Source organism: Etheostoma spectabile, chromosome 18, assembly GCF_008692095.1.
Source record: "Etheostoma spectabile isolate EspeVRDwgs_2016 chromosome 18, UIUC_Espe_1.0, whole genome shotgun sequence".
In the NCBI taxonomy this organism is placed as follows: Eukaryota; Metazoa; Chordata; class Actinopteri; order Perciformes; family Percidae; genus Etheostoma; species Etheostoma spectabile.
The window spans coordinates 15244426-15263271 of NC_045750.1; the positions used below are offsets into that span (position 1 = coordinate 15244426).

General features: G+C 40.6%; 1 protein-coding gene across 1 annotated transcript; it reads left to right on the forward strand.

Annotated features, from left to right (window-relative positions):
- The first annotated feature begins 7772 nt into the window (after positions 1-7772).
- elovl4b (ELOVL fatty acid elongase 4b) lies at positions 7773-15870 on the forward strand. Its single transcript, XM_032543349.1, has 7 exons — positions 7773-8042; positions 9898-9989; positions 10594-10781; positions 12473-12553; positions 13646-13817; positions 13958-14085; positions 14475-15870. Exons 2-7 carry the CDS (start codon positions 9923-9925, stop codon positions 14754-14756), a joined length of 918 nt encoding a protein of 305 aa, XP_032399240.1. The 5' UTR covers positions 7773-8042; positions 9898-9922; the 3' UTR covers positions 14757-15870.
- Positions 15871-18846: the final 2976 nt, after the last annotated feature.

Below are 18846 nucleotides of genomic sequence, written 5' to 3' on the forward strand. Positions count from 1 at the left end.
CACAGTTGCAGACCCTCTCCGTTGGCTACACCTCAAACTTCTTATACCACTAAAAATGATCTAATAACTTTTGTATAGCCCTATTTCTTTTAATGGATTTTCATGACACCATCCACCATGACAAATTTCGTTCAACACAGTCAAAAACAAAGTGGCTGCCCCGTGGTTGGCTGCCAGCGAGGAAAAAATCCTGAGAATCAGATTTCTTGAAGTTACACCAAGTCCAGCTACCTTTAGCCTTAGGAGAAAACTATTTTCCTTCGAAATATTATCATACTCTTACAGACATAGACATCGATACTGTTCCCTTCAAGAATGCACATTCATCGTTCTGTAGGAGCCCATAAAGTGGGTAATTACTGTAGGTGCTTGTAACAGTGTTTCTCACTATTAGTAACTGTCATTGTCAATACAATATGCATAGTTGAATAACAAGTGGATTTTTACAAGTGGAGTTTGGTCAAAAGGTTACTGGAGTCCATTTGCTGCTGTGTATGTTGTGTAATTAAATGTGCTCAGAACTGAGCGTAATGACATCACCACAGGGTTACAGAGAAATATATTCAACAAAAAGTGTCAGATAAAACACATTGTTTCATTTTATGAACTACTTTAAAATAAAATCAGTCTTCGTTTAATTATGTGTAATGTCCAGCAGTTATTTAACTGACTTTTTTTCTATAAGTGCATGAAGCAACAGTTTTTTAAGACCACCGCATGGGTTACAGTATTACAAAAACCAGGACAAAGAATGTCAATACTTATCAACAGAGGCAGCAGCTTAGAGCCGAGACTCAGATTTCATTAGAGGAGAAGAAGAGGGCCTTTACTTCTGCAGATAATTACAATACCCACCATTTTAAATTATATGGTTGGTCGGCCCTCCCTGCATGTGAGATGCTGCACACTGCTATTTTTCATTTTAGAAAGCCCTTATCAGAAAATCGCCACCATTACATTTTATCTTTACTTCGCTGGAACTGTGGTTCATGTAAAGGCATTTGCCAGGAAGTAAAGATTACTTGTACTGGAATTATTTGCAAGGTCGCCAAAAGTTAAAGCTTTTATTTCGCTCTGTCATCTCAAAAACATTAAAAATAATTCCCCATACCTGTCTGTAACTGCTTTAACCAATTCTGTTTGTTCATTGTTGTGTTTTGTTTGTGTCTATTCCTGTTATATAATGCAATATTATATTTAGTTTTAAGTAAAACTGTAAACAGGGCGTCGCTGCATGCTCAGCCAACCTACCCTGTATAAATAGTGGTTTGTGTGTGTGTGCGTGTGTGCGTGTGTGTGTGTGTGTGTGTCTGTGTGTCTGTGTGTGTGTGTGTGTGTGCAAAAGCACACAATAGAGTGGGGCAAATTAACTAAAATCATATGAGAAACTGCCTCGGAAAGATGATTAATGAAAATGGTTGAGAGATGTGAAGCATAACACAGAGTAAATGAGTGAAAAACTGAACCGAATAAATAGAAACTGATTGAAGCAAGAGGTCTGGCTAAGAGGGGGGAGGAGAAACAATTCAGCATGCATGGGCAAAGAGAGAGAATGAATTAGTGCTCCATCATCAGCCCTGTGTTGAGGAACTTTCTGCATGTGGGCCCTTCTGGCCACCTACTGAGGACACTGTGTGTGCGCTCATGTAGAGTGTGTGTATATAAACAGTATATATATATTTTTGTGTGTGTGTATGTGCAGCTCAAATCCTGTTTCTAGGAGAAGCCGTAAAAAGGACTCCATCCTCAAAATGGCACAAGCTGTGCCCAAATGTCACATCTTGTGAGCCAATAGACAGAGAGGGATTCACGACTGATTGTGCCTAATGCATATGCCTTTCACATTAAAACCATGTGAAAAGCTTCTGATGGAAAGGACCTGATCCATATTACACATAAACTGTAAAAGAAAATTGCTCAGGGCAATTTGATTTAATTGGAGAAACTATAGTTAGGGGAGGAGCACTAATGAACGGAGCACAAATTCTGTTGTTTATGGAATACATATGAGAATAATAGAATCCACTGTGTTTAACCTAAAACAAAAAACGCCAACTGATTTAGTACTGCTTTTGGGTTCAAGTGCATTGTGCAAAGATTTGTCTGTCATCACACACGGGTTCACATGCATATTTACCTACAGTCCATATACACAGAGAAACCATTTGAGAAAAGTAACTGCATATGCACACTCTTCTTAAGCTTGTAATTTCTTGGCTGCATGTGTTGAAAAAGAAGCAGGACATGGAGAATACATCTATCTGGGCAGGCTTTTCTCATTCGTACATATAGCTAAGAAAAATAATGCGGTGTAATTTGTATGTATTCCATGTAATTAAAGCTGTGAGATCCAAATTAACTGGCGCAGTATAAGGCCGCACATTTTTTTGTGTATAGGGAGCAAGCACACTGCCTTTTTAATACCACAGGTTAAGATGCGCTGCTGATCGGGTAACACCTGTGACACGCCCACTTTCTCTTAAAGCTATAGTGCATGGTAGAGTTGGGTGGTATCCAAATTTTGATACCGTCAAACCTCCTCTCTATGTTACTGAGGTATCCGGTATTACTGTGACTTATTAAAGTGGTCCCTACACCGTTCAGAAACTGAATACCAAACAGTAATGCTGAAACACCTCTCCCTTCTCATTAGATCGGAACCCCAAATGTTGATGTCGCGTTCTTTTTTGAGACCAGTTCATTCGGTGCACAACATGCCATCCACCCCCCCTTCCCTCCACACTGTCACGTGATGACAACCACACATAAGCATTTTTATGCATTAAATAAATTCTATTTAATATTTAATTCTTGTCTCATATAAGTGCATTGCATTTTTTTTTTATGACGGCATTGAAACGGATACTGAAGACCCTGCGGTATACAGTATTACTGCCCTACCCTAGTAGTGTCTGTCGCCCCTATGAGAAATTCTAAGTAATGACAACAACACTGTTGGCGCATCCACATGACCCAATTCGGAGATCGCTCACTACCCCCACCCCTCCTCCACACAGTTGCTAGTAGCGTTTATCCAGTCAAATCGAGGAGGACATGGAGGATTGAGAAAAAAACATGGACCCTTCAGAAGAGGTAATTATCTTATAATCTTGTTGTCCTCTTCATCTTCAAAGCTGAACACTGCTGTTATCCTTTTTCAGTGGTGACGCATAAATAACGCGTAAACGAGCCACTGCTTACAAAAGTATACATGGACTTTGTATACATGGACATACTGTAAAATACAGAGAGAGTTTTGTGGAGCTAATAGGCTTAATTAGCTTTGTATCAACTTATTTGGCAATGGCTTGAATGTAACAGATGTTCATCAATATAAAATAGTCACGCACTATAGCTTTAATACATCCATGGTTGCACACCGTTTCGAGGCAACATGTTGATCAACCTGGAAACCCTAGCAAAACAATGGAACAGCCCTGTTCCATTTAGGTGGGCCAGGTATCTTGTATGAGCTAGCATGGCAGCCCTGCTCACTGGAATGGCCGTGACACACTAAATAGAACGGAACAATAAGGACTTTGATCAATTTCACCAGTGTTTGCCCTGCTATGACATGTCAAAATGGATGCTGTAAAAGGGCCCATTTTGTGAGATATCATATAAATTGTTGTGCATAAGTTTTCATATGATTTCAAACAAGCCAGTTGATGAGAATGTGTTTATCTGTGCTACTCATCTCACATATCGTAAAAAGAAATTCCCAAATGACAACAATGGATTGATGTGTCTTCCAGTGATGAATGAGGTTTTCTGCATATGTGAATATGTGCAAACAGATACATCATGTTGCAAAACTTTGACCTCCCAGTTACAGTAGGTCTGTGTTAAAAAAAAAAATGACCTCCTTACTAGCAGAATGTTTTGGAGAAGGGGTATTTCCCAAAAGGCGTTTTAGAGCAGTCCACCGCTCCAGATTTATGTGGAAAATGGTTCATCCCAGGTTGATTGTAAATACGGTCTACAGAAGGAACTTTCCCTTACAGAGATTTTGGTGGTTCATGCACAGTGGGCTCCAGCATAAATCATATCTCTGATGGATGCTGCTGGGGCTAAAATGAGATGCTGTGGTGTGGCTATACTGGGTTGGAAGTTGGGAAATGTTTACCCTTTTGAAAATGTCACTGCCTGATGTGAAACGAAATATGAAGACCATAAAGAGTGATAAGCGTGTGTAAGATTAACACTAACTTTACAAGCCGTGAAAACAACCGAGTGGGAAGTAAAGTGAAAGAAAATCAATCAGAAAGAAAAAGAAAGCTCAAGTAAGAAACTAGGAAGGGTGAAAACAGGAACTTCAGTCACCAACACACGTCATTTAAACTCTACTACCGCCACTTTGACACACACACACACACACACACACACAAAAGAGTATATTCAGATACAAGATAAACAACCACAACTCAATGGGACTCACTTTCCAGCTGTCACATGAGCACTACCGCTTTACACAGAAACTCTGCCTCACTGTATTACAGCCAAGAGTTGTCAGTGGTCGAGTCAGGGCTGTTCTACTATTAAAGGAGAATTCTGGTCAATTTCAACATGTAGGTTTGTTGTTTGTAAATTTGGAGTGCTGTCAGTAGAGAGAAAATCAAAACCAATCGGTGCTGCCTACACCGTGTTATCCTCCTGCTAGAGTTAGCGCTCGACAGGCTTAAACAGGGCAAGTTTTAAACTTGTTTTTAGCCTCTAAACATGTTCAAAATATCATTAAAAGTGCCTTCCCATGTGCAGTGATTCTTTCCTAGTGAACACTGCTAGTGAATCTGACTGCTGTAGATGTGAAAAAAATACATGAAAGTTGTGCTGATTCAGCTGTGTTTAGTTCAGGTGTTGATACTGTGAGGAGTGCTTTGGGACCGTCTACAAACTACAACACAGAAAAGGGATACAAACATATTTTCAAAAATAAGCATATGCTTCTTCTTTTAAAGTAAGTGCATTAGTACAACTTGCAGGAGACGAGTTATATTTGAGGTAAGTTTGGAAACACTACCTCCTTTAATCATTAAATTGATCATTAAAGCCTACATATTTTTGTTTCATCTCTCTTCTGTGTTGTAGTTTGTAGACGGTCCCTAAGCTCTCTAACTGCTGTCTCAACACAGGAACTAAACACAGCTGAATTAGCGTTTATGCATTTCTTTCACATCTACAGCAGTCCATTTCACTGTGTTCACTCGGAAGGAATCACTGCACATGGGTAGGCACTTTTAATGAAATTGATTGGTTTCATTTTTCTTACTACTGACAACAGTCCAAATTTACAAACAAAAGACCTACATGTTGGAATTGACCGGAATTCTCCTTTACGTGTGTTTATTCACCCTGCAATCGGCAGCCAACCCAACCTTTCAGGTTGCCCTGATGTGGTCGCTAGAGCTACAGACCAGTAATCATTTAAAGTTACTCATTATGGGACCGCTAACGTGTCCTTCACATTCTGCGATTGCCACATTTCGAATAAGCCAAACCAAAAGGACCACACATATTTAAATGTGTGCCTGTGTGTGACTGTGTGCGTGACTGTGTGTGTGTGTGTGTGTGTGTGTGTGAGTGAGTGTGTTAAGGCCAATAGTGTGCATGCAGGTGAATCTGACAAAAAAACGGAGTAAAGCTTTCTTTTTTTAGATGTGAAACACCTCCTGGAAACCAAGTTGTAGCTCACTCACAAAGAAACTCACTTGATCACATTAAGCAGGCTGCAAATTCATTTCATTGGGAATCTGTTGGGTCATGGTCAGCCTAGTTCTGATCACTTTCCCATCCTGCAAGACCAAAAGGATCAGAAAAGTGATACCAGCAGCAGTTTGAGCTGCAGATGTAGACATAGCTACTACAGTAATTACACCTGCAGGCAATGAGCATGAAGGCTGCAGTTTGGCTGCAAATGACACATATCAATATGTCTTCATCTGCGAGTTTGTGTTTACTCTGTCAACTTAATTCAATAAAGTGGACCCATTTTGCTTTTTGTAATCACAAAAGGTTGTTAACCTACAAACAAAAACTGCACCCATACGCCTATATTATGCTCTTCTCTAACACCGTACACGTTCTTGCTCATCCTAATGCCAGTATGGGGAAGATGCCAATTGGGAGATTGTCAATTTTAGAAATGAGCGCTTTGCTGTTGCCTGAGCCGTAATAAAAAGTACCGTAATTACAGTGCAATTGCAGTCATGAACTGAACCATAAAGGCAAATGTGGAATACATCGTGCCAGAGAAAACAACTTGCAAAGTATTCTTTCTAGCGTAGTAGTGTGCATACAGAATTCCCCACTGAATTTACATATATTACCATTCATGACAAAGTAAATGGACAGTTAGTGTCGCTCTTTCTAGATTATGGTCAACATTTACATATAAGCTGTTGGTCACAGCTAAACCGGGAATATGTTATCTATCATCTGCAAGATATCTAACAGCGTTGAACTCTGTAGACTGTATATAAAGTTGTAAGAGTGTATATAAAGGTTTAACCAGGCTGCAGCCAAGAGGAAGGGAAAGGACAAAAAACTGTCTTATTGTGTTGAGTTTTCCTTTGTTTGTTTGTTTGAAAAATCATACTCATTTGATTTGGCTCATGCGTGGTCCTCAGCAAGATTCAATAGATAGATGTATGCCTCAGATACACAACTGCATTTCACTTAGTCTTTTTGTAGTTCACTTGTGATGTATATGTATATATAGTGTTTGTATGGTGTTAATAAACACTGTAAGTGACATATGCCTATTACAATATGAAAGTGAATGACCAACAATATGCCTTAGCCAAAAAAAAAAAAAAGGAACTAGTTGACTTACTGTAACAGAGTTGGGCTTCCTTTGCAGAAGCCTCCTCTCTCCAACAGGAGAACTCTAACAGGGGCAGACCACTTGAAGATCCAATGATAGCTTGACAGCACCATCTAGTGGGATGACCCGGGCAGAGACGACAGGGGAGAACATATCACCAGCAACCTGCAGAGCCAAAGGTGATGGATTTAGACCAGCGGTTCCCAATCTTATTAGTCTAAGGTAACGTTATCCCCACAGCCCTGTCAGATGAACTCATCTACCAATAACTCCCAATGTATGTTCCAAATACATAACACTATAGGCCATAATGTTAATGTCTCCATGCTTGTTGAAATGTCAATATATAGGTTGGTTTGGTCAGCAATCATACTAGCAACGTTAGGCTAAGTGGAGTGAAGCTATTAGGCCATTTATCTATTACTTCTAGCTAGTATTTCTACCATTTCATCATTACCTTTAGTTAACTATTTTGACAGTTTAGCCATTACTTTCAGCTAGTCATTTTAACTGTTTGATTATGTATTCCTACCCATTATTCATTTACTTGTGTTAAATTGCAAACTAGTTAGCAATTGATCACACTCTATAAGTGCAACAGGTGTTACAGCTGAGATATATATATATATATATATATATATATATATATATATATATATATATATTATATATATATGTGGCTACAGTTTATTTAATCGAAAGAATCACACAAACAGCCCATAGCCTAGTGGGAATGTAATCAGATTTATGAAGTACTTTAGTTAGTTAATAAGTTAGTTTAGTTATATAGTAGTATACCGAGGAACAGAAGAAAGTCAGCGTCTTTCACAAGGCTGCCAACTGCTGCCGTGTTGCGCGCGCACACACGCACACACACGGACACACACACACACGCACACACACAAACAACCACCACCACACACCACTGTTAATTATTGCCGCATGGCAATGCAATCCGGCTTCTCGATGTCAAGGAGATTGCAAGTAGATGATGCGGCTGAGCGGCCGGCACGGACTGAATGCAGACTGGCGTATCTTAGTCATAGCTTTTCTCTTGCCTTGTCTAGTTCCTTGCCAAATAGCTGTTTAATGTCGAAAAGTAACCGGAGCAGTGTAGAAACTGATTAGCAGTGACGGCAGAAGAAAAGCGAAGCAGAAACTGAGAGGAGTTGGGCATCAAATTGCACGGATGTCATTACACGCTCTAAATATCGAGAACGTAAGTAACGGCATCGTTTTAACATTGTGTGTGCGTGTGTGGTGGTGTGTGTGTGTGTGGTGTGTGTGTGTGTGTGTGTGTGTGTGTGTGTGTGTGTGGGTGTGTGTTGTGTGCGTGAGCGTGTGCAATTTGGTTTCTGGGCATGCTAAACTCTGTTCCTGCATTTACATTAAAAACCGGCTTACTCCCATGTTTTAGTTGATTTTTGGGCTTAATTGAGAAGCCCTGCTGGAAAAGAGCCCACAGCCAAGCCCTTTGTCCACGTCGAATCAATACGTGGGTCGAGGAAGACACTTTTCAAAAGCAAATTTGAAAGTTTGGTGGCTAATATTTTCTCGTTTTCATTCGCCTTCTGCACTTTTCATTCACCCACCTGTTAACTTCAGCCTAGGGAGAAAAAACGCGCATTTAAATTACACTTGAATTCCCCTGAAATCATTCAGATAAAACAAGTGTAGCCTAGGTAAATGATGTCTGGGAGTTTGTTATGTTATTTTAGTACAAAATTAACAGTGTTCTTCAAACAGTGTTCATGTTCTCTATTTTCTTCATGAACAAGGTTTGTTTTTTTAGTTTGTCATAGCGCATGCAGGCAGATAACCATCAAACAGGCTCGTGTGTCGTCGGGCATTTGTACTTACAGAAGGCCTAGCCTACATCTAAGCTCGTTTATCAATTGAATGTAAGCCTCTTGAGCGGTCCGAGCGAAACCTGCTGACATATGCGCCCCGGTCTTTTTGTGTGCGCACAAACCCGACTAACCCTCTTTCAGATTTCCCTCCGCGGCCCACGGCAACCAAACTAAACTCTGGGTGGGTATGTTGTTATATCAAGTCCTGCAAAAAAATACTAGGGTATTGAGTCCTTACACCCATGTGGAATATTGGTCTAAACACTCAGCCCTTCCCTGCCAGTGAACACTCGTTGACGGACAGTAGCTAGTCACTTTATACAGAGCAATTCATTATTGAAAGGAAACCTGATCAGATTAATTACAGATTCATATGGAGACACTAGCTCTCAGGTGGATAAGGAGTGCTTGTTATGTAATGCTGCTTTATTAAAGTTAATGAGGGCACATTTCTCTCTGGATGTACCACATAGGCCTACCATTTAGCACTAACTTTTAGTTTGATTTGGATGTCATATTTACCCTGTTAAGTTAAAAAGAGGTTAATAGAGAAATGGTTAACTATCTGTGTGAAAGAGAAATGTATCAGAAACAGAGAAACAAACGTAATACCCAATATCCTCCATTCGTTGTACTACATTTATGTTTATTACTGTGGTGACTGGCCGGCAAACATAAGAATCGATGGGACGCATTAGCCTCTTGTGAAGGTTAATGTTACCATGCTGTTTCAAATCATAATGTGTTCTTCTAGGATGTTTGCAGCAATGCTTAAAAGAGTGTAATGGAAAAAAAACCGTCATCCGTTCATTTATAATGAGCTGATTATTCCATTCTGGAGCGTATAATATGACACAGCATTATGAAAAAATCCCTCTCTAAAAGGCTCTATCTTGTGAATGTTTTCACAAACATATTACGTGTGTTGGCACTCTACTCCCTGAGAGAAGCCAGTTCGATATGCTGAAAGTGTTGGGTTTAGTCTAGACATCTTCGGCATGATAAATATGCGCCCATCAACAATTAGCAAATATGGGATTCAGTGGTTTACAAGAACATTTGTAGAGTGTGACACATACTAAAATGCATACGGAGTGTAGCTCCTCATGCTACTAGTTACACTGATAGGATACGTATCGTCTGTAATTAAATTTGGGTGGTTCTCCCTGACGTTACCTCTGTTGCCTCTCTCTCTCTCTCTCTCTCTTTCTCTCCCTGCCACAGTATAATCAGGACCAAAGGCAGAGCCATGGAGGTTGTAACACATTTTGTAAATGACACTGTAGAATTTTACAAATGGGGCCTTACTATAGCAGGTAAGATCTTTACAGACACTTGTTTCTAAATCCCAGTGAGTCACTTCAGATGTACGATTAGTGAAAAGAATGTCTGTTGTTATCTGTCATTCAAATTATCGGGTAAATCTTAAGGTAGAATGATACAATTGTAGTCACCAGCTTACTTGTTCAGAAAGGGATGTGCACATCATTATAACATTCAGTTTCTGTCAAGCCCCCACTGCATACTTTATACAATATAGTTAAACTGGGGGCTTACTCAAAAAAAGCTGTTTTACATAATGTAGCCTACTCGTGGTCCTGTGCACTGTCCCTGTGTATTTACAACAAGGCTGGTAAGGAAATTGTTATCATTACTCATACGAATAATGACATCAGAAACAAAAGTGCAAAAAGAATGTGATTGTTCTTGAGCTTTTCCTTTAACTGATTATCAGAATGCTACAACGTAATTATGTAGCTTACCTGATACACTTGTATCACACCAAGTGTCATAAGAGTTGTGGGAGAGGGTCAATACAGTAGTTGTGGGGATGTCACATTTAACTATAGTAAGTAAGCTTAATACTGCATGCATGCCACACATTTTCCCACCTTTAAAAAGAACCCCGTTTTCCTATAGACAAGAGGGTGGAGAGCTGGCCGATGATGTCATCTCCCATCCCCACTCTGGCCATCAGCTGCCTGTACCTGCTCTTCCTTTGGGCGGGGCCTAGATACATGCAGGACCGCAAGCCCTATATACTCAGGAAAACCCTCATTGTCTACAACTTCAGCATGGTGGTCCTCAACTTTTACATCGCCAAAGAGGTAAGGCCGTATAGATTACTTCATGCATGACAGTAGTTCACGACTGAAAACACAGACAGCAATACATTTTCCCTATATCAGTGTCACTAAATGGCTTTCCCTCAGGCTGCATCAGAGCAACACTGTGTGACATTAAGTCTTGGCTTTACACTCAAATATGAATATTATTCCACATAAACATTACCAGATCTAAAATCACTGAGTACTATGTTTATATATGTGCATAGACTATGTAGATCTAATAGTTACGCCACATGATTTCTTTTTATATATGGCGCCTTTGAAACTGGAAAAATACCAATACGGGTTACTGAGTTTGATTATTTATTTATTTTTCGGACCATAAATTAAAAAAAAAGAATCAGCTAGCTAGCTCACCCCGCGGGCCCACCCTCCCCAATGCTAGGAGACTACTTTGCCGGGAGAAAAGCAGAAGGCAGCTCTGGAGATGGACCTTCAATTAGTGGCTGTAGCAACTGGATTTGAGCCACTGAAACCCCAGAGCCCCGGGTCTTATCCTGGACTGCCCAGACCCAGCTCAGAATCAACTTTCTGTTGCTACTGTTACACAGTTAGACCCAGCACTGGCACTGGCCACCAGCTCCTGTGACCCTCGGCGCGGGGGTTTGCGCTGGGTGATTTTGAGATTCTGCAGCTGCTAACTGTAGGTTTGTCTACAGAGTAGTCTTGCATTACCAGACCTTCCTCCACAGCGCTGCAAAGGAGGGTCTGGTTAGTCCACGCAACATAACAGGATGGGAGAAAAACATGATCTGTTTTTTATTTGGCAGCGCCGGAATCAAATGACGCTGCCTCGGCAAAATAGCACCAAGAAGGAACTTATTGGGTGCAACGTGTTCATTCAAAAGTTGTTTTAGTCTAAACAGAAAACTCAGATTGGACAGAGAGTCTAGCTAGCTGTCTCCAGTTACCCTGCATAGACCTGAGGAGCAGTTAACCATAGTCCTCATAAATCGACAGGAGTTTAAAATGCCGACACAAAGAAAGCGAAAGGTGACGGACATTTGGCCAACAATTAGGGACATCCGGCAGGATTTCAGACGGCACCTGAACAATCCTAGAAATGAAACGTCATCGGCTATCTATCTATCTAGAGCCTACTCCAGAGCCGAGGGGCCGCCCCAACTCCCTCTCGGATCGGCAAACCTCCTGTTACTGCCATTGCTTATAGAGGAAAACTGTGTTAACTCCAGATAATTATGCATGTTTCATTTTTCTAGTTGCTCACACAGAATCTACAAAAAGGCTAGAAAAGACAATCACTGGTGTAGAGAAGATCACACCAGTGTGAGTACCATATCTACCAGTGATCCTGCTCTCTATGACAAACCAACTGCTTAATGTAAAGAGACAGTAACTTGCAGTTGAACCACTTAAATTTGCCATTGTAATGGTTGAACAGTAAGTTTTAAGTATTGGTGTTCGCTCTGCACATTATCTCAACCAAGCACCTACCAAGTGGTTGTGCATCTGAGTACCTTTTTTTATTTACAGCAAATAATGTAACAATCCTAGATTTCTTATAACTCTCTGCTGGTTGTATAGAGAACTCAGAAACTCGTTAGAAAGAGTGTCTACAGGGATTACTTTGCAGGATTAGTTCTTGCTTTCTCCATATCTTTGGAAATGTCAGCCATTTTCTGAGTTTGTGGTTCCTTTCTTCCCATCAGCTCCTACTAGCTTCTAGAGCAGCCGGGTACAGCTACCTCTGTCAGCCTGTCAACTACTCCAGCGATGTCAATGAAGTCAGGGTAAGCGCCCTCAAACACACCACAGCATCACCAAACACAAATACAAATACGCGCATTCACCTACCTGTACACCTGTAGTAGAGATGTTCTGGCGCCATTTTTCCCTTCCCACTACCGATACAGCTGAAGTTGCATATCGGCAGATACGAGTACTGATCATATACCAGTGTGTTAAAAAAACAATTATTTTACTATGTTTTAACATCTGTATATTACTATCCCTGTATGGATGTAATGTGATATCTATCACTGTTGTTAAACTTTTTGTGAGACATGAACAAACAAACAATGAACGCCATCAAACTTTTTTTTAATCCAGTTTGACAGTCAGTCATAACGGATAGAGAACATAAATAAAATACTTTAAAGTAGCTTTTCTTCAGACCTAAATATCAAGGTATCGGTTCGGTACATAAACTCCAGTACTTGCCGATACCAGCATTTTAGGCAATATCAGAGGCTTTTCTGATACTGGTATTATTTTCGGAACATCTCTATACACAAGTACCAAATCGATCATGTGACAACAACGACCGAAAGGACATCTGCGCATTTTGTTTTGTCAAGGGTTAAAGGAGGAAAGAGACAAGGAGACATCAAAGTTTATATCTCTGGGGATTTCAGGACAAACAGGATGTGGCCGGCAGTCAGATAGGCGGGAGTAATTGGTCTCTCCACCGTAACACTCCACCCTCAGGCCTTGCTCTTTCATAATGGCATGATGCTACACCACCACAGCTTAGAGAGCAACCATGTGTACTACGTGCATGTGTGTATTAGACTGGTAGAGATGAAGCATTAAATAGGAGAAAGCACAGAGTGATTTGTTACTGTTCCTGTGGGAAGTCTAATAGCGAATACATTTGCATCCACGTACACTAGAAGGGAGGGGAAGTATACTGTATGTCATACAATTACTTTTAATACACGGGATGTGAGTGCCCGAGTATTTTGATATGATCCTTACTTCATGCTATCTATCCGACAGTATATTACTATACCGTGTGTTTTAAGCTTGATGGTATACTTTTCCTTGATTTTTGAAGGATTTAGCTACGTAATAATTCACTCTTCCCTGTTTGATGTCTTCAGATAGCATCTGCTCTCTGGTGGTACTACATCTCCAAAGGAGTGGAATTCCTGGACACCGTGTTTTTCATCCTGAGGAAGAAGTTCACCCAGGTCAGCTTCCTCCACGTCTACCATCACTGCACCATGTTCATCCTCTGGTGGATCGGTATCAAATGGGTTCCCGGTGGACAATGTGAGTAAAGAGGTTCTAGATCTTCATGATATCCAGCGGTTGAAGTTGTCACCTTGATCTCATCTTCGCGGCGCTGGCATTCAGTCCCACGCCTTGACGTGACACTGGATTCAGATCCAACCCTTTCGATTGTTCCACAGCATTTTTTGGTGCAACCATCAACTCCTCCATCCACGTCCTCATGTACGGTTACTACGGCCTGGCAGCTTTGGGGCCCCAGATGCAGAAGTACCTCTGGTGGAAGAAATACCTCACCATTATCCAGATGGTGGGTATAACTTTATGGTTCTACTTTGTATGGGTGTTTTGAGGGAAATATCCTCCTTAAAATAACAATTTTATTTGCACTAATTATACAGTTATGTTAATTATAAGTCATTACATTACATTGCATTTTGGCTTTGAGAAGCTTTATTTAGACATTTTATTTAGAAGCAGTACAGGTATGTGACAGTTGTTCATTTGTTACTGATCTATTTGATTCTGTCTATTTCAATGATAGTTCCTATATGCAAGTTTTTTTTTTTGTGAAGTACATCATAAGAACGCTCACAGGAATGTAGTTTTATATCGTACATTCTGCAAGTTTATTGCATTTTACAGTGTTTTAGGCTGTTTTTATTATAATAATGCCTATTATTTTTGTGCGCTCACCAGATCCAGTTCCACGTGACCATCGGCCATGCTGGACACTCCCTCTACACGGGTTGTCCATTCCCCGCCTGGATGCAGTGGGCTCTGATTGGCTACGCCGTCACCTTCATCATCCTCTTCGCCAACTTCTACTACCACGCGTACCGTCGCAAACCTTCATCTGCGCAGAAGGGAGCCAAGCCCGTGGCAAACGGCACCTCTATGGTAACTAACGGTCATAGCAAAGTGGAAGAAGTGGAGGATAACGGAAAGAGGCAAAAGAAAGGAAGAGCGAAAAGAGAGTAAAGAACGGAAAAGGGTGTGCTTTGCAGTAAAAAAGGAAGAGGACAGTTGTTTGAAGGGCCGGAGAAGGAGAGAGGGTTAGGGAAGGTATACACAGAAACCAGACTGGCTTCATCATCCCTGCAAATAATGTAGAAGGAGATGATTTGGGACCAATTTGGAAAGGTGAAAGGGTAGACGTGTGTGTTTTTTGTCTGTAAGGGGTTTTGGGAGGAAGAGAGGGGTGTGGTTTGTCTCCATAACAATTGTTTTTTTTTGTTAATCAAGAAAAGCAAGATGCTGATCTTGCATCCCAAGTGGGTTTTGGACCACAACAGGGCATAAATATTTAAGGACCTACAAACTGCTCAGCATCCACTAACTAATCAACCAAAATTCACCTCCAGCTTTTGTACTAAGGATTCCAGTATTGTTTCAAACAGAAAGCTTAAATAGTCTTTAATATGCTAAGTTATTGTAAAGTGTTGTAAAGTTGTAAAAGCGTTTTAATGAATTTAACTATTACCAACATGAGAACATGCAGATGTTAATACCAAAGGTTTTTGTTTCTCAGTTCGGAGGTGGAGAAATTTTGTTTACAAATACTTGAGAGTTGAGCAAAGTTAGTGAATGAAGAAAAAAAAAAATCATTCTCCCAACTGCCATCTACTTTATTTAACTACTTTTCTTCCATCTACAACATCTACCAAGCCAACGTGTCACGGACTTGACGTTTCTCTGCCGTCTCAAACTGGTATAACTGTGCTGCATTTACAGAACGACATGCTATTTTCTTTGTGTTCATCGTGATTAAATTGTACAAAAGACTTTGGAGGATGGGGGGGCTTTAGTTTCTTCTAGTATTCATGCAAATGTGTGGGTATCTTTGTTATATATATTTTTTGATTTCTGATTTATTTCTTTTTGCTGTGCAATGTAGCCGAGATGCAAGGGTAAGAGATTTGAAATTCAGCTCAATATTGTCTCACTACCATGTAGGACTGAAGGGAAACTTCTCCTAAAAAGAGCTTTTTTTTTAAGAAAACAAATGGTTATTTCATTGTCTTATTAAAAATGAAAGCAAAACAGCTTCTGGCTTCACATATAACTGAAATAAAGACAATGTCAGCACCCCATAGTTTGTGTGTCTTTGTGTTGGTGTTAGTAACCGCATGCCATGCATTCGCCAAATCAATCGGAAAATCAGCTTCTTTTACACTAAAGCAATTCAACATGTAGGATCAGGTTGTCACCCATTGGGATTCTAATCTGGAGCCGAAGCCTTCCCATCCCCCCCATCTTCCCATCACCTCTCTCTCCTTCTTCCTCTACTTCTTTCATCTCTTTTCCATCCCAGGAGTGTGTGTGAGAGGCAGAGGCAGGCTGTGACTTTAGCCTGTCCAGACAGATCTGTCCTAATCTTTGGAGTTAAATTGGCTTTAGCTTCAAAAGAGCTTATTTCCACGTCACTCCATGAGTTACCCAGGATAGCAGATCACTGGAAGAGAAGCCTTTACTAATCTGCCACCAGGTTGCTATTGCAACTTCAAACTGTATGGATTAGTTAAAATTGTGCTTTGATATAGAGTTGATTCACTGTGCATATGAAAATACACGTACTTTCATGTGCATCAAAAAAGAGATGCACGTTTTGGCCCCAAATATTAGAAAATTCACGTTTTATTTTTCCCACAAAAATAGGGATGTCTGTGCTGTATATTTAATATCGTGGTTAATTTCAGGACTCCATCTCATCCACATATTTCACACAGTCAGCGTCCATTTTAGCCTGCGACAAACACTCTTTCACTGCATTGTGAATCCAGAAATGGCATCTACTCAATGTTTCATTCCTTATCTTTTTCCTGTTGTCCAAAAACCTCAGATCACACTCGTTCACTTAATCCTGATATTTCGCAGCTCAGGCAACTGTGGGGGGTTATTACACCTTGCCAATGTTTCCACATACTCCCCCCTCCCACCTACCATACAGTACATGCACTACTTTACAGACGTCCATCTTATCCTGGTGCACCACCCCCTGTCTCTTTGCACCCGTGGCATCAAGGTGGAGGTGGAAGGAAGGAGTTCTAAAGGTGTAGATGCGAATGATGACAAGATGAGAGGAGGTCTATTTGTCCTCCACAGGGGACACACAGTGATCTAAGCCAAGGAATAAGAGGATTGCAGAAAGGCCAAGGCTTTTCTATCAAAGGCATTAAGCACAGGTCTCTATGACCTGCATCCCTGCTGCTGCAGGAACATGCATACACATACCTGTATGCATGTACACATGGAGCTTGGGTTTAGATTTCTGTGTCAAATTGTAGGCTGCAACTACACTTTGATGTAGAAATAACTACATCCCAATGCAACTCTTTTAAGATAAATATTTAGGTGTAAAACAAGTAGATGGTTCCCGAACATACAGTACAACTCTTTCCCCAGCTTTGATAATGTGTAGCAAATAAGCCTATCATTTCATTAGCTTACTCACTGACAGTTGAATGACCCACCTGGTATTCTGAGATGGCCTGTCTATTAGAGGGAGGAGGGTTGAAGGGTCAGTTTGCAGGAGCTAAATCTCTGCAACCCCGACCCGTCACTCTCTCATCTCATTAGCAATTATATGACTAAGGAGCTCATTCTAGCCTAACAGAGTTGAAACAGTCAGCATTTTACTGGCTCTCCGTTTGTGTGGGACAGATTGCCTTCAGAGCTTGTGCTGACTCGGTTTTGTGCGTGGAGAGCACCCTCTGCTGGGTCTGAATTTTGCTTCAGTACATTTATTGGGTCAGATACGGATGAGATGAGTGGGGCACATAATGTGATTTCTGGCAAAAGTGACTGAGACATACTGTATGTACATGCTGGGAATATTTTATGTATCAAAGTCAGAATGCTCAGGCAAGCACCAACATGTTATTGTAATTGTAAAAACATGAATTAAAGTGGAAAATGTATTTGTGGATTAATTACTTGTAAATTTGGTGATATTGTTTCTAAACAAATGGCACTATTAAGTAAAATGATAACACCTGCATTATTACAGTACAATTTTGAGAATCTGTCCTGACTGGCACTGTATTTCAGATTATCTTGTGCCCAGAGGGCTCAAACAGGCATGTCAACAATTTAGCATTATTCTTTAATTAAGATGGGGATTTACAAGAGACAGACTTAAAAAAGAATGGTCATGAGATATCCCAACTTTTAGTCCCGACTATGGATCTTACAATTCCCTTATTGCACCTCAATAGTCTAGTTAGACCCATCTGCCTGATAATCCCCACATCTTTCAAACTGCCCCAAGTTCATACATTACAGTTTTATTTGACTGCTAAACGACACTGGGCACAACTGAAACCACATGTGCCAAACTCTAACTACAGTCTGCACTACCAACAGTCACCTGAACTAAGCAGTTCACATCTCCTGCAAAACTCATTCCATGCAACACAACTCTCAAACACACGTCTCAAAACAGGCTCAGTGCAGCCAAACACTATGACCAGTCCTCACTGAGTAACACACACTGTCACTCAGAACACACTGAGAGTAAAAACACTAGCGTTTCATCTTTACAGTTTGAACTATTTGAGTGACTTCACACTACTCAGTAGTTTCTTTAAAGAAAAGATATAGATTTTATGTAATATAGTAATTTTTATGTAAGGTAAACAAGAAGGAATGAAAATCAGCAGTGTGCTTCAATATAGTATGTGTTCTCTAATTTATGGAATTACTGGGAAGGTGCGTAACAGTAACAAAGAATAGTGTGTCTGATCCTGCTTCTCTCCAGCATCATGCGGCAAGTTTTCTTCATCACACTGGATGTCTACATCATCTCTAAAGACAAATGAATGTGGCGTTTCCATTTCTTTCACCTCCATTACTTTCTAAAAAAATGTAAGAATACAGTTTACAATAGTTGCTGTGAGCTGGGAGGAGGCCTCGGGGAAGACCCAGGACTAGGTGGAGGGATTATATCTCCAACCTGGCCTCAGGATCCCCCAGTCGGAGCTGGTTGATGTAGCACGGGAAAGGGTCCTCTGCTGGAGATGCTCCCCCCGCGACCCGATTCCAGATAAGCGGATGAAGATAGATAGATGGA